Genomic DNA, 16,743 nt, shown 5'->3' on the forward strand with positions numbered 1-16,743 from the left:
ACATACTCCCAGGACAGGAGAGAACAGAAGTGAGCAGTGCAAGGGGCCAGCTGTGCACGTTAAATGACGTAATCAAGCTGCTTTTACATCAACAATAACAAAAAAACACTGCTGAGGTATGGGTGCACTAATAATGAATATTACCCCATTGAATAGGCCATCCTAAAACATTACTGTTTGTTGCGTTATGCCATAGATTTATTTTTATTTTTATTGAGGTTTCTGTTGAATATGGCCATTATTGACATTAATGCTGACATCTGAAAAGAAAATACTCTTACTCTTGGTTACATTTTGTAGTGAGTCTTAGGAGGGGTGAAGTGAGTGTTCTAATGTTGTGCCCTAATAATCCCCACAGAGTACAACATGCTATATACTGAAATTAACCACACTGAATGACCAATACTGTGTTCACGTTTCTGTATTAATAGTCGCAGGTAAGGATATGCTTTCCGCAATCATTGTCCAATAATTTAGAGAGTGCAATAGGGAACATTTGTTCACAGTTGGTGTATGCATATGTAACAGATGTGAAATGGATAGCTAGTTAGCGGTGGTGCGCGCTAATAGCCTTTCAAACGGAGACTTCACTCGCTTTGAGATCTTGAAGTAGTGGTTCCCCTTGCTCTGCAAGGGCCGCGGCTTTTGTGGAGCGATGGGTAACGATGCTTCGTGGGTGACTGTTGTTGATGTGTGCAGAGGGTCCCTGGTTCGCGCCCGGGTTGGGGCGAGGGGAAGGACATACAGTTATATTGGTCTCTATTGGCCCGTGCAATGGCACCATGCCTGCCTTCACCCTGAATGTTGTATTCTTACGCATAGACAATGTCATCTGGATTTACATGCTGACGGTTGTGGCTGACAAGAGGGTCTTCTTCTCCTCCTGTTATGCCTCTCGCAGTCCCATCTTCATCATCAGCTCCAATAAGAAGGTCAAGAGCAAGTTGGTGTGTGCTGCAGCCGACCATGAACAGCCATCAGCCGACACCCAGGACTTCAGTGACAATATCTCAAATGTAACCCAAGCTCTGGATAAACTTTATGTCCTTCTGGGGCTATTATACCACATGGATGGTCTTCTTGTGATTATTTTGTGTAATTATGTCTGTGTAGCCTACTTGTTATAGGCCTTCTATTTATTTGTGTAAATCATTGCAGTTTTCAGGATTTTAGATTTAACTAATGTGTGACATGAGGTTTGAAACTAGTAAGGGATTTATCATTCTATTGGACAAGCAGGAACTGTGAGGATAGACGACAAATACAGTACAATACAATAATGTAGACAAAAAAACAACAGTAACAAAACATGTAAATAGTTATAAGTAATGCTATGGAAATCAACATCATGTAAAAATCTTTATTTTACTCTATGCATTGATGTTTATTCTAGAAGTCTAGAGTGGTAAAGCCTTCACTCTAGCCGAGCTGTCACAAGTTATTTATTATAATGTGGATATTCCACAAACCACACGCGGCACAGATTTGACAGTTCTGAAAATTGTCAACAAGCAGGCTAAAATGAATCGGATTAACCCGGATTTTTTTTTTTCGGGAAGAGCCGTGTCGGTTTGCATTTCTATGAATTCGCCTTGAAATACAACTGACAACGAAGTTTGCATTTGGAAAATCGTTTAAATAACTGAAATAAAATAAATTGCTCATAAATCTTTGCAATTCCCGCAGTCGAGATGCTGCTAGCTGGTTAGCTGCGCGCCACTCCTGGGCTGAAGAAAAGCTGGCGAGCTAACTTTGCTTAATGGTAGCTAGCTAGCCTCTATCTAGATTAGCTAAATGTGCCGCGAATCTGTTTACCTATTTTGAATGGTGGCAAATTTAGAAGTTGAAACGTGTTTTGTACGAGTTGAAAAGTATAGCCTAGCTGAGGTTGCCTGAATGATGATGATGGCGAGGCAGAGCTAGCTAGTTTGCAATCCTATAACGTTACTGCGCCATCCCACTTGATACTGCTCCTGGATGAGGGTTCTAACAGTACAGACTGATCTTTTAATGTTTTTGGAATGATCTCTAGTATAGAGTTTCACCCGAATACAGTTGGACAATTGTATCACCTATCTTCAACCACATTATCCTTTGGCTTTGGGGTAAGTTTTAGTCAGTTGACTTTCTGTAGCCTATACAGCTAACAGTAGTTTTGTATTGAGTATAACAAATGTACATGCAGCACAATTAAAAACAGTTAGCAGTGATTATTTCTGGTATTGAGTGAACATGTTATGTGTGAATGCCCTTTGTACTCCACAATGGCTTTGTTTTTGCTTTATCTCTAATGTTCTTTCCTTTGTTTTGACAAGCCTGGGTTGCAGTCAGATCTTATCTGCCCCTGTGTCCCCTGGAAAATGACCTGACACAATCTTCATCACATTCATAAAACAACAATGGCAAGAATAGCTTGGTATCAAGAGAAGGTAAGGGCCTCTTTACACTACTTTGACAACACAAACTAGGTCCAGGAGAGATACTTGTGTTGTGTAAAGAGACAGATCTAGATTCAAATCTCTTTAAGAGATGTCTCCCACACTACCACAACCGGCTGTGATTTGAGTGCCATAGGGCGGCGCACAATTGGCCCAGCGTCGTCCAGGTTTGGCCGGTGTAGGCCGTCATTGTAAATAAGAATTTGTTCTTAACTGACTTGCCTAAATAAAACCTCCGGAGGTATGTAAAACCAGTAGATGATATGCCATGTTCAAAACAACTGGTAACTCGGAAATCTCAGACTTCTGACTTGAGTGCGTTCAAGACAACTGGGAACTCAGAAAAAAAACTTGCTCCGACTGAGGAAAAATCCTTTTGAACAGTCATCCAACTCGGGAACTTGGGCCTCTTTCTAGAGCTCCGACTTTCCCATCTGTAGATCACTGACGTCATGATTTGACCTCGTATTTTTCTGTGTTACCAGTTGTCTGGAAAACTCCCAATGGCGCCTGAAGTATTTGAATTTGAAGCGTGCCATATTGGCAAAGATATTTGTAACTAACCTAAGATGGTTCATCTGTGTTTACAGTGGGTGCAAATTAAGCATAGTGGGCAGATAAAGCAAGGAGGTGGGCAAAGCCAAGCACGAGCTAGCGAGATCCTGTTGGCTCGTTGTAGTATGTATTTGCATATTTCCATTTGGGAACGCCTCCTCTGTGAAGTGCGCGTGTGCACAAACTCAATTCAACCTTACACTCCTTCTAAACAACGCAATTTTTTAAAAACTTCGGCAAAGTGTCAAGTCTATAAAACGCTCAATGGGGAATTCGAACTTACACCGCAAGTGGCAGTAGATGTCAGGACCTCGCCGCCTTACCACTGTGAGCTAACTGTGCAGAGACGTATTTGCCCACGATGCAGATCATTTTATTATCAGAGCGTGCCAGTGGACTTCTGGTAAATATGCTTTAGTGAGAACGTGGTGGGATGTTTACCCACCCCCAAAATTAATATTTAGGAGATATTCCCCCCACCCACAACATCTCACCCGAATGAATATTTGTTAAGTTTGAAGGGGTCGAGCAAAGGCTGAAATTGGGGTTGAGTTACCCTTTAAGAAAAAGTCTCTCCCACACCACATGGCCCAACCCGAATTACCGTAATTGCCTTAATACAATTACACAGCGTTCTTGGTCTGTTAGACAAATTGAAAATTAAAGGCTTTTAAAATATCCACATATTTGTGAATCATTGCATTATTTAAGTGTGAAACACTGTGCAATATGGTTTAGATGAGAAGCTCCTGTATAGTTAAAATTTCTAGCGTTATTTTGGTTGTCTAAATACTATGGTGTTTACGGTATGCTAATAGCTGCACTCACATGAAGCAGGAATGTGGCTTTGGCCAAACTACATCCCAGGCTTGTGTAAATAGAAAAGTTGCAAATCTGATGTTGAAGAGAGATAGATCTCACTAGACATATTTTACTAGTGTAAATGGCCCCTAAGACATGCTAGAATTACTGACAATGTAATGAGGGTCTAAAATCCCCTACATGAGATGATACAAACTGAAGTGTGTCCATGTGTCAACAGATTGGTGCATATGATCAGCAGGTCTGGGAGAAATCTCTGGAGCAAGCAGAGTTTAATGTAAGTTCATGACATTTGGCCTAATATGCACACGTTTCTTATATAATCAGCATTTGTCACTAAGTGTCATCCCCACAGGGTATTGACAGTAAACCAAAGAGGTCTGGCCACATCAAGACAGACCTCATTGATGTTGACTTAGTAAGAGGTGAGTATCCATTTATTACAAGGTGTTATATCTTATATCTTACACAATGTCGCTTATTGGATGGATATGGTGCATGCAACACTATTGATTGTCTCTCTTCTATTCCAGGATCCACATTCAGCAAGGCCAAGCCAGATAGTCCATGGACAGCATTGACTCGTAAGGGTCTGGTCAGGGTGCTCCTCTTCCCCTTCTTTTTCCAATGGTGGATCCAGGTGACCTCCAGGTCCATCTCCACCTGTATCCTGGTGCTCTACTTGATGCAAGGTAAACTCGCATCTCACATTAACATTGCTTTAGGCATGGGTCAGATCATGCTTGTTGTCTACTGTTAACCTGTCTAGGACTGGGGTTCCACGTTCCGCTAGCGGAACCCCTCGCCAACAGCCAATAAAATTGCAGGGCGCCAAATACAAATCAACAGAAGTCTCATAAATCAAATTTCTCAAACATACAAGTATTGGGCACCATTTTAAAGATACAATTCTCGTTAATCCAGCCACAGTGTCTGATTTCAAAAATGCTTTACAGCGAAAGCTCCACAAACGATTATGTTAGGTCACCACCAAGTCACAGAAAAACCCAGCCATTTTTCCCTCCAAAGAGAGGAGTCACAAAAAGCACAAATAGAGATAAAATTCATCACTAACCTTTGATCTTCATCAGATGACACTCATAGGACTTCATGTTACACAATACATGTATGTTTTGTTCGGTAAAGTTCATATTTATATCCCAAAATCTTATTTTACATTGGCGTGTTAGATTCAGTAGTTCCAAAACATGCAGTGATATTGCAGAGAGCCACATGAATTCACAGAAATACTCATAATAAATGTTGATGAAAATACGGCTATTATACATGAAACTTTAGATACACTTCTCCTGAATGCAACCGCTGTCAATTTTTTTTTTTAAACTTTACGGAAAAGCATAATCTGAGAACGGCGCTCAGAGCCCAAACCAGCCAGAGAAATATCCGCCATGTTGGGTAGTCAACATTATTCATAAATAGCATTAGAAATATTCACTTACCTTTGATGATCTTCATCAGAATGCACTCCCAGGAATCGCAGTTCCACAATAAATGCTTGTTTTGTTCGATAATGTCCATCATTTATGTCCAATAGCTTCTTTTGTTTGGGCGTTTGGTAAACAATCCAAAAGCGCGATCTGGTCCATTCGGACGAAACGTTCAAAAAGTTATATTACAGGTCGAAGAAACTTGTCAAACTAAGTATAGAATCAATCTTTAGGATGTTTTTATCATAAAAGTTCAATATTGTTCCAACCGGAACAACCTCTCAAGTGAAAGCGCGTGACTGAGAACGAGGCTGTAGGCAGACCCCTTAGTAAAACAGCTCCCATCCGGCCCCCCACTCTCTAAAGAGCAGGTTTCTACCATTTTTGGGTGGCCTGTTAACTTAATGGCTTTCTCTCTGCAGTGGCAGCATCAGTGTTGTACATGGAAGTTCCTGCAGCCAGTGCTAGTGAGCTATTTGGGCCCATGTGTCTGATGTTGTTGCTGGGGACAGTGCACTGCCAGATAGTGTCCACTGAGTCCAACCGGAGCCCCTCAGACAGCCCTGTGAGCAGCACCAGCCCTGCACGAAGGAGGAGGTTGTACTCTTACAGCATGTAACACACACACACTGCTGTGTGCTCACCCTTTTATACACTCTTGCAAACTGCTCTCACACTGTATAACATGTTCCCTCATTTCTCAACATTCATTCAGGCCAAGGAAGGGTAGAGGATTGAAGAGAACAGAGGGACAGGGGAATGACGGGGACATTGAGCTGCAGCCTTGGCAGCTGGAGGAAAACCAGAGGTTGTACAGATCAGAGGAGAGAAGGGTAAGGCCATACAAACAATGACCAGATCCTCTACCTGAACATAAAGCAATAATTCATGTTTGTGAGTCAAGCAGTCGTTAACCCTTTACACTCTAGGAATTGGCCTATATGGATGGGGCTAAATTGAATTGTTTCTTACAGAAGAAATATGAAATGCATAACCATGGTAGCAATAGAAAGGGAATAGTTTGGAGATAATGGGAAAATTATTAGACCAAAGTTGAGGACACAACAGTTCACCGGACACAAGACTGAATCCAAACATTACACTGTTGATGTTATGTGCATTTTACATTTACTGTACTTTTTGCCACATTTGTTGATAGCGAAGTCTGAAAATACTCTTGATACATTCAGTAACATGATAAGAATATTCCTGCAAAATGTGCAGTAGGTGCAACATAAGACAACAAAAATGACAAGGGTTTGAATGAGAGGACTAACTGGTGTCTCCAAGTGGTGACACACCTCTCCAAAGTGTGTAGAGTTCCTAAATTGAAATGCACTTTTTTATGACTCAAAGAAGAGTCTTCAACTATAAGGTGCTTTTTTGAGCTCTCCTAGCTGTGCCGTTGAGGAACTAGAGCAAGCACACTTGTAGTTGTTTTGTTTGGAGCACAACAATGCATCCCTGCCATCACACAATCACTGTTGTTGTTTCATGCAATACAAAAACAGCCCATTATAAATCGCAGTCTGGTTCAGTTGGGCATAATTTCAAAACGTGTTTTATTGCCAACATGACTAGCTAAGTTGTAAAATACGATCTTACAGTGTTTGACTTTCACAAGGCATTTCAGAGAATTTTGGTCCCCATAGAAATTTTGGTCCCCATAGAAAGGAGTAATGAGTGCATTCAGGTGCATCTCTTCTCAATAGACAAACAGGCTCTTTCTGTTCAGAACAACCCAGGGTATGACGCCATGTCATATTGTAACTGAACATCAAACATAGTGATCATAAACGTTGACACTCTATTAGGGCTGACCCCATTTAGTCGACTGGTCGATTGTTTGGTCGATAGGCTGTTGGTCGACCGAGATTTCTTTAGTCGAGCGGTTGCAATTGTGTTTTTTTCAATGTGCACAAAACACCTGTCTAATTCATGCCTGTCTCAGTTGACTAATCCACTGCGGTGGCCGCACAGATGGCACAATCCATCATTCTAAGACGTGATACTGAAATTGTATATGATTATGTAAGAATAATGGTGCAACACTAATAAATCAAATTTTAGTCCTGTCCAAATCTGCCATGTCAATAATTTGTACATGACAGGAAAGTAACAATTCCAGCCAGAATAACCTAATGTTTTTTGGTGAACTCCAAGGTCCTCTGACAATACTAGTCCCGTGCAAATCGACATCCCTATGTTTTGAGAGAAATGTCTGCGTTTGACAGGTGTTGCTCACGGTTTGAGCAAGAAAACAATAACTGCATAGGCTAAAAATGAAGGGCCTACATGTATCAACTTTCACAGTGAATGCTTTTGTTCATATGTTTTGTGCGTATGAATTGAATATTGCCAAATGCACCTGTGAAGAATATTGCACCTATTTAATGTAACCCTTGGTTAATAGATCGCAAAGCAGCATACAACTGACCTAAACGTTTGAGAATGATAAGTTCACTTTTGCATCCATAGCCTTAAAACACATCTACAGTGCAAGTGCACTGTTCAGCTCACATCTGAAGGCTGGGCGGCATTTAGGATGTCTACTGCAGATCGCTAAAATATCCTAATGATTATTATCACACTTCCTCAATTCAAATATTATGGCGACACTGTTATCGCCTGGACTTGTTGAAATATCTTTGTGTAGAAAAAAAACACTCCAGGCTTCCGTCATAACTGTCCATTTTTTAAAAAACATTTTAGAATTACAGGGGGCAGTTTGGAAAAAATGTATCCCGTCCTAGTCTGGAATAACAGACATTCTGGGGTAATAATTACATAACCAACATTCTCTAGTAATACTAGTCCTGTGCGAAATAGGGCTTAACCTAATTGTCTAAGAAAATTGAGGAGCCAGCAAACTCCAACCTAATTAGGTCTATAATCAACAGCCTAACTGTTAAATGTGCCTGGCTTTATACATCATCCATATACAGAATAAGACCCAGATGCAGACCGTTCGAATCACAGATGTTTATTAACAAAACGGGGCAGGCAGACGACAGGTCAAGGGCAGGCAGAGGTTGGTAATCCAGGGCAGAGTCAGACAGGTACAGAACAGCAGGTGGGTTCGGGGCAGGCAGAGTAGTCAAAACTGGAAAAACTGGAAAAACAAGGGCTAGAGAGAAACGAGAGTATGGGAAAAACATGCTGGTAGGCTTGATGAGACAAGACAAACTGGCAACAGACAAACAGAAAACTCGGGTATAAATGCACAGGGGATAATGGGGGAAATGAGCGACACCTGGAAGGGAGTGGAGACAAGCACAAGACAGGTGAAACAGATCAGGGTGTGACAGTACCAGTCTAAAGTTTGGACACCACTGTGCCCTGTTAAACAAGTGTGCCCTGTTAAAAGTTAATCTGTGGAATTTATTTTCTTCTCAATGCATTTGAGCCAATCAGTTGTGTTGTGACAAGGTAGGGGTGGTATACAAAATATAGCCTTATTTGGTAAAAGACCAAGTCCATATTATGGCAAGAACAGCTCAAATAAGCAAAAAAGAAACAGTCCATAATTACTTTAAGGTCAGTCAATATGTAAAATTTCAAGAACTTTGAAAGTTTCTTCAAGTGCATCCGCAAAAACCATCAAGCGCTATGATGAACCTGACTCTCATGAGGACCGCCACAGGAAAGTAAGACCCAGAGTTACCTCTGCTGCAGAGGATAAGTTCATTAGAGTTACTAACCTCAGATTGCAGCCCAAATAAATGCTTCAAAGTTCAAGTAACAGACACATCTCAACATCAACTGTTCAGAGGAGACTACATGAATCAGACCTTCATGGTCGAATTGCTGCAAAGAAACCACTACTAAAGGACACCAATAATAAGAAGAGACTTGCTTGGCCAAGAAACACGAGCAATGGACATTAGACCGGTGGAAATCTGTCCTTTGGTCTAGTAAATCCAAATTGGAGATTTTTGGTTACAACCGCCGTGACGTTGTGAGACATAGAGTAGGTGAACGGATGATCACCGCACGTGTGGTTCCCACCATGAAGCATGGAGGAGGTGTGATGGTGCTTTGCTGGTGACACGGTCCGTGATTTATTTAGAATTCAAGGGACACTTAACCAGCATGAGTACCACAGCATTCTGCAGTGATACGCCATCCCATCTGGTTTGCGCTCATTTGTTTATCAAAAGGGCAATAACCCAAAACACACCTCCAGGTTGTGTAAGGGCTATTTGACCAAGAAGGAGAGTGATGGAGTGCTGCATCAGATGACCTGGCCTCCAATCACCCAACCTCAACCCAATTGAGATGGTTTGGGATGAGTTGGACCGCAGAGTAAAGGAAAAGCAGCCAACAAGTGCTCAGCATATGTGGGAACTCCTTCAAGTCTGTTGGAAAAGCATTCAAGGTGAAGCTGGTTGAGAGAATGCCAAGAGTGTGTAAAGCTGTCATCAAGGCAAAGGGTGGCTACTTTGAAGAATCTCTAATATAAAATGCATTTTGATTTGCTTAACATTGTCGGTTACTATATGATTCCATATGTGTTAGTTCATAGTTTTGATGTCTTCACTATTATTCTACAATGTAGAAAATAGTAAAAATAAAGAAAAACCCTTGAATGAGTAGGTGTATTCAAACTTTTGACTGGTACTGTATATCTACAGAAATAAGGCAGATCTTGCTTCTGTTGACTGTTTGAGTGTTTGTTTAATAGCCTACTGATTCCGTGAGCATCAAGCCTCATGCAACGGCAAAATGACGGATAAAGACATTTCACAACATCTCAAGACATCAGTCAGGAAGTTAAAGCTTGGTTGCAAATGGGTCTTCCAAATGGACAATGACCCCAAGCATACTTCCAAAGTTGTGGCAAATGGCTTAAGGACAACAAAGTCAAGGTATTGGAGTGGCCATCACAAAGCCCTGACCTCATCCTATCGAGAATTTGTGGGCAGAACTGAAAAAGCGTGTGCGACCAAGGAGGCCTACAAACCTGACTCAGTTACACCAGCTCTGTCTGGAGGAATGGGCCAAAATTCACCCAACTTATTGTGGGACGCTTGTGGAAGGCTGCCCGAAACGTTTGACCCAAGTTAAACAATTTTAAGGCAATGCTACCGAATACTAATTGAGTGTATGTAAACTTCTGACCTACTGGGAATGTGATGAAAGAAATAAAATCTGAAATAAATAATTCTCTCTACTATTATTCTGACATTTCACATTCTTAAAATAAAGTGGTGATTTAGGCCAGCATCCCGGAGTCGCCTCTTCACTGTTGACGTTGAGACTGGTGTTTTGCGGGTAGTTTCTTGGCAAGTTCTCGCATGGAATAGCCTTTATTTCTCAGAACAAGAATAGAGTGACGAGCTTCCGAAGAAAGCTCTTTGTTTCTGGCCAATTTGAGCTTCGAACCCACAAATCTGATCTGATGCTCCAGATACTCAACTAGTCTAGAGAAGGCCAGTTTCATTGCTTCTTTAATCAGCACAACACTTTTTGGCTGTGCTAACATAATTGCAAAAGCATTTTCAAATGATCAATTAGCCTTTTAAAATGATAAACTTGGATTAGCTAACACAACGTGCCATTGGAACACAGGAGTGATGGTTGCTGATAATGGGCCTCTGTACGCCTATGTAGATATTCCATTAAAAATCAGCTGTTTCCAGCTACAATTGTCATTAACAATGTCTACACTGTATTTCTGATCAATTTTATGTTATTTTAATGGACCAAAAATTTTCTTTTCTTTCAAAAACAAGGACATTTCTAAGTGATCCCAAACCTTTGAACAGTAGTGTATATGGAAATATAAATTTAAAACATTTTCAACCAATCGATTGGTCGAAAGAACAGGACGACTCTCGGGGACAGCCTTACACTGTATATGACATGAGTTTAAATTAAATGGAAATGTGAAGTTCACATTTGGATTCACGGGTGTTTGGCTTGCTTGTATGACATCAAAGCGGTATTAATATAATTTATTAACATCTCATCAAGTCCTCTTAATTTACAGCATTTCCCTCACTCAGCGGGGAGGGATGTGTGCAACTTTTTGATGCACTAGGTGTTCAAGTTCAGAACAGCTGTCAGTCAAAACCTATAAAGCACTGTGAAGCGCAGAGCCTGAGCTCTGACAATTTATAGCATGTTACTGTACAGCCACTGCATTCAAATTTAGGTGCTTATCAATGCCCAAATCTGCAATTTTGACCCGTATAAGGTTAGAGTGTTAAGGGCTACCAGAGTTCCAAAAGTTCCTATTTTCATGTGTGTGGGGAATCTCAAAATGTATTTGTTACTTTTTGTGTTGCCTGAGCAAATGTGTCTAGCAGGTTGTAAGGCTGGGCGGGGCTTTTAAGGGGCTTTGTCTGTGATTGACATTTTGGCTACCAAGGTGGTGTTGCTGTTTATCCTGCGGATTCTATTGTTGATTGTGATGCTGTTCCAGAACAACCAGAGAAAGTCAGGCTTTGGGGCCTCTGACGAACTTTCCAGTGAGGAGGATGAGGAAGAAAAACTACCTACTGGTGTAGCTGGAACTATACCTGCCTCTGTCCTCAGGAAGAGACGCCTTCACTCCTTCTCAAACCCCTCATCACCTCAGGTAAACCTTAAGAGGCAGTGAGTCCTGCTCTGTTTATTGTAGCCAGAGTGAAAGGGGGACATTTAGTTTGACCTATTATTTGCACAGGAGGAAAGTAGTGGAGGTGCCATGGACACTAAGGTGAAACCTCATGAAGTGGAGCGCCTTAGGCCTGAAGTCTCACGCCCGGCTTCTGACACAGATGACACAATATGGGAGGAGCTTCTTCAGGGGCCTGACACCGCCTCCACTGGCAGCAGTGACAGTGAGGGGGACGGGCGATACGGCCCTGGCCTGACCCTCCCTCCGTTCACCACTCTCAGCAGTGATGATGAGACCCTGCTGCAGGTGGGTCCGTCCACAAGGACTCACTTTAATCACAGAAAGGGTAAGTATATATCAGCTCACCAGCTTTCTCTCCCGACAGGGCCATCTATCGTGGCTGCAGGCGTGCCACCCATCCAGAGACCGGGTCAGTGTCATCATCTGGGAGCAGGGGGAGTGCAAGAAAGCAGATATGTCAGTACTGGAGATCAGTGGGATCATCCTCACACGGGTACACCTCCTATGACCACTTCATTACACACTGATGCCTTTTTGGTAGAATTAACACACATCCAATACAGAGGGAATGCTGGTCTGTAATGCTTTGGGACTGGAAAGGGATTCTGTCTGATTCTATTTATAGAAACACTATTAGGGCTGTGTACTCTGTGCTCCATGCCACTCTCCTCCTAACAGAGGTCATTTCTCCTGTGTAGGTGAAGGTGGTGGAGCAGGGCATGGGTTACCTAGCCCTGGGGGGGTTGTTCACTGCCACACTGGCACTGCTTCCTTTTGTCTTCCGCCTGGCACAGCAGCTGGACATGAAGCGCCTGAGCTCCCTGTCCCCGGTAGAGCTGGCTGTCATGGTGGTGGGGCCGCCCAACACCCAGATCTACGCCTTCTTCTTCATCACCACCGTGGAGAGGCTTTGCCTCACAGGACTCTTCTTCTTCATGATGTGTGTGGCAGAGAGGACCTACAAACAGGTCAGCATGTTAGTCCCACTGTACTGTAGTAGACATACCACTACAAAACAAACATGCTGGAAATTGTGTGGCTGACATACGTTTTTGCGTGGTTCTCTTTCAACAACAGCGGCTTGTTTTCGCCAAACTCTTCAACCACATCACCTCAGCACGAAAGGCTAAGAAGTGGGAAATCCCCCATTTCAGGCTGAAGAATGTTAGGAACATAAAGATGTGGCTGTCGCTCCGCTCCTTCCTCAAGGTCTGACTTACTCTCACTACTCCTATGACTTTTTTAGGTATACTTCAGTGTATGGCTTTGACCAGTAGGGGGTGATTAATGTCTTACCCTCATTGATTAATGTCTTACCCTTTTTTCCCGTTCATCACAGAGACGTGGGCCCCAGCGTTCCGTTGATGTCATCGTCTCCTCCATCTTCCTCCTGGCCCTCTCCATCGCCTTCATCTTGTGTACACAGGTCAGACATATCGATAAGAAAGAGTGTGTGTATCTCTGATAAATACACAGGATTCCAGGAAACACCATGATTTACCTTCCCCTTGTTATGAATGGGCATTGGTTAAGGTCCAACCTGTAGGAACTCAATCGATGAAAGATCGAGTACTCTTTTTCTATCTCTAACTCCCAGCTCCTGAACAGTCACCACACCTTCCTGGACTCGGAGACCAACTGGGAGCTCATGGTGTGGGGTTCCTCTCTCATCCTCTTCCTGCTCCGCCTGGCCACCCTGGGCTCCGAGACCAACTGTAAATACAGCAACGTGTCAGTGCTGCTGACGGAACAGGTGAGGCTCCCTACAACACACACACGTGCACATGCAGACAGACCACTTTAATTCTTTCAGTAATGCATCTCCTCAATTCTTTCAGATCAACTTGTATCTTAAGATGGAAAAGAAGCCCAACAAGAAAGAAATGTTGAACATAGTGAACAATGTTCTGAAGCTTGCAACAAAATTAATGAAAGTAAGCATGTCTTTAAACTTTATCCATATTATGAATATTTGGACTTAGTCACATCTTCTGGGCTGGTAGTTGTTTATTCAGCATTACGTGCAGTGAAGGCATCTAGCTTTTCATACCAACCCTTTCACAGGAGCTTGACACCCCCTTCCGACTGCTGGGTCTGACTGTGAACCCTCTTATCTACAACATCACACGTGTGGTCATTCTGTCTGCAGTCTCCGCTGTAGTCAGCGATCTGCTCGGCTTCAACATCAGAGTGAGTGGAGACACTTCTAATACCACAGTGCTGTAGCAGAACACTGATATGTGGTGGAGCACAATTGGCCCAGCGTTTGATCTTAATTGACTTGCCTAGTTAAATAAATTTAAAAAAATTAAACACTGTTTACCAAACAGTGATTCTTCACCTCTGTCAGAGTTGTTTTCCTCCTAGTACATTTGTATTAACTTCCAAAAGTGAGTATATGTGCTGTGTTTTTAAATGCACCCTCCTTCTTGTCTCTTCTACAGCTGTGGAAGATCAAGCCTTAATGCTAAACCACTAACTGTTGGACAATGGAGACTGCCAACTCCTACCATCCACAGCTTGCTATCTGTGCAAAGTGTGCAAATCTACTGAGTGATCGCCTATGCATCTCAGTGCCTTCCCTCCCAGGAACATTGAACTTTCAATCACACAATACCATTGTGGTCATACACAAGCGTGAACTCTTGACAATGAATGATCTACACATCCTTGAATACTACATCTGCTGCAGCAGTTCCAGTAACCCAGTGCCTGAATCTGGAATGTCCCTGGACCTGACCACTTCCTGGCTCTCACATGGAGAAACAGTAGCCAATGGGTGCCTTCTGAACATGGAGAAATTTGCTGGCCATTTGAATGTAAACCATTTTAAGATATGGAGAAAGGATGGAATAGGAAACAAGAATTAACAAATTCTTATAAAAGAATTGGACATTCCAGTTTGGTTTGACATGTACACTGAACAAAAATATAAACGCAACATGCAACAATTTCAAAGATATTACTGAGTTATAGTTCATATAAGGAAATCAGTCAATTGAAATAAATTAATTAGGCCCTAATCTATGGATTTCACATGACTGGGAATACAGATATGCATCTGTTGGTCACAGATACCTTAAAAAAAGGTTGGGGCGTGGATCAGAAAACCGGTCAGTATCTGGTGTGACCGCCATTTGCCTCATGCAGCGCGACACATCTCCTTTGCATAGAGTGGATCAGGCTGTTGATTGTGGCCTGTGGAATGTTGTCCCACTCCTCTTCATTGTCTGTGCGAAGTTGCTGGATATTGGCAGGAACTGGAACATGCTGTCGTACATGTCGATCAAGGGCATCCCAAACATGCTCAATGGGTGAAATGTCTGGTGAGTATGCAGGCCATGGAAGAACTTGGACATTTTTAGCTTCCAGGAATTGTGTACAGATCCTTGCGACATGGGGCCATGCATTATCACGCTGAAACATGAGGTGATGGCGGCGGATGAACGGCACGATAAAGGGCCTCAGAATCTCATCATGGTATCTCTGCATTCAAATTGCCATTGATAATGTGCAATTGTGTTCGTTGTCCGTAGCTTATACCTGCCCATACCATAACCCCACCGCCACCATGGATTTCACATGGATTTCTCTCTGTTCACAACGTTGACATCAGCAAGCCACTCACCCACACAATGCCATACACGCTGTCTGCCATTTGCCCGTTACAGTTTAAACCGGGGTTCATCTGTGAAGAGCACACTTTCCCAGTGTGCCAGTGGCCATCGAAAGTGAGCATTTGCCCACTGAAGTTGGTTACGATGCCAAACTGCAATCAGGTCAAGACCCTGGTGAGGATGACGAGTTGTACAACTGATTGCATTCAACTAAAATGTCTTCCTCATTAACCCAACCCCTCTGAATCAGCGCTTCCGTGAGACGGTTTCTGACAGTTTGTGCAGAAATTCTTTGGTTGTGCAAACCCACAGTTTCATCAGCTGTCCGGGTGGCTAGTGTCAGACGATCCCGCAGGTGAAGAAACTGGATGTGGAGGTCCTGGGCTGGCGTGATAACACATGGTTTACAGTTGGGAGGCCGGTTGGATGTACTGCCAAATTCTCTAAAACGGCGTTGGAGGCTTCTTATGGTAGAGGAATGAACATTAAATTCTCTGGCACCAGCTCTGGTGGACTTTCCTGCAGTCAGCTTGACATTTCCTGGCCTTTATATTGTCCCCAGCACAAGGTGCACATGTGTAATGATCATGCTGTTTAATCAGCTTCTTGATATGCCACACGCGTCAGGTGGATGGATTGTCTAGGTAAAGGAAAAATGCTTACTAACAGGGATGTAAACAAATTTGTGCAAAAAAATTGAGAGAAATAAGCTTTTTGTGTGTTTTTTTTTATTTCAGATCATGAAACATTACATGTTGCGTTTATATTTTTGTTTATGTTACATGTACTCTCTCAAACACAGCTGGTAGATTATGTAGAAATCTATAGATCTTCAAAATGGATTACTGAACTAACTTAATTACGTATTTTCTTTTCAATATGATGTATTTAACTCTACTCTAATTGTATTTTGCGATATTTAAGGGAATTTAATATAGATTTTATGGGGGCTTTATTTATTTATGGGTTTTCAGTATTTCATTACTGACATACAGTGCATTCAGAAAGTATTCACACTCTGACTTTTTCCACATGTTGTTGTGTAACAGCCTGAATTTAAAAGTTTAAATTGAGATATTGTCACACTGGCCTACACACAATACCCCATACTGTCAAAGTGTAACTATGTTTGTAGACATTTTTACAAATGAACTAAAAATATAAAAACTGGAATGTCTTGACATAAGTATTCAACCCCTTTGTTATGGCAAGCATAAATACAAAGGCACTTATTGATA

The 16,743-nt window shown here is 42.2% G+C and overlaps 1 protein-coding gene across 1 annotated transcript; it reads left to right on the forward strand.

The window, feature by feature from the left end:
- The first annotated feature begins 1,877 nt into the window (after positions 1 to 1,877).
- On the forward strand, positions 1,878 to 14,889 carry LOC120064695 (protein PHTF2-like). Its single transcript, XM_039015315.1, has 17 exons — positions 1,878 to 2,105; positions 2,316 to 2,429; positions 4,036 to 4,096; positions 4,157 to 4,240; positions 4,349 to 4,507; positions 5,686 to 5,878; positions 5,979 to 6,096; positions 11,691 to 11,846; positions 11,934 to 12,173; positions 12,253 to 12,381; positions 12,587 to 12,856; positions 12,966 to 13,097; positions 13,228 to 13,314; positions 13,486 to 13,641; positions 13,727 to 13,822; positions 13,953 to 14,078; positions 14,333 to 14,889. Exons 2-17 carry the CDS (start codon positions 2,400 to 2,402, stop codon positions 14,351 to 14,353), a joined length of 2,058 nt encoding a protein of 685 aa, XP_038871243.1. The 5' UTR covers positions 1,878 to 2,105; positions 2,316 to 2,399; the 3' UTR covers positions 14,354 to 14,889.
- The last annotated feature ends 1,854 nt before the right edge of the window (positions 14,890 to 16,743 follow it).

This window comes from Salvelinus namaycush, chromosome 20, assembly GCF_016432855.1.
Source record: "Salvelinus namaycush isolate Seneca chromosome 20, SaNama_1.0, whole genome shotgun sequence".
Lineage (NCBI taxonomy): Eukaryota > Metazoa > Chordata > Actinopteri > Salmoniformes > Salmonidae > Salvelinus > Salvelinus namaycush.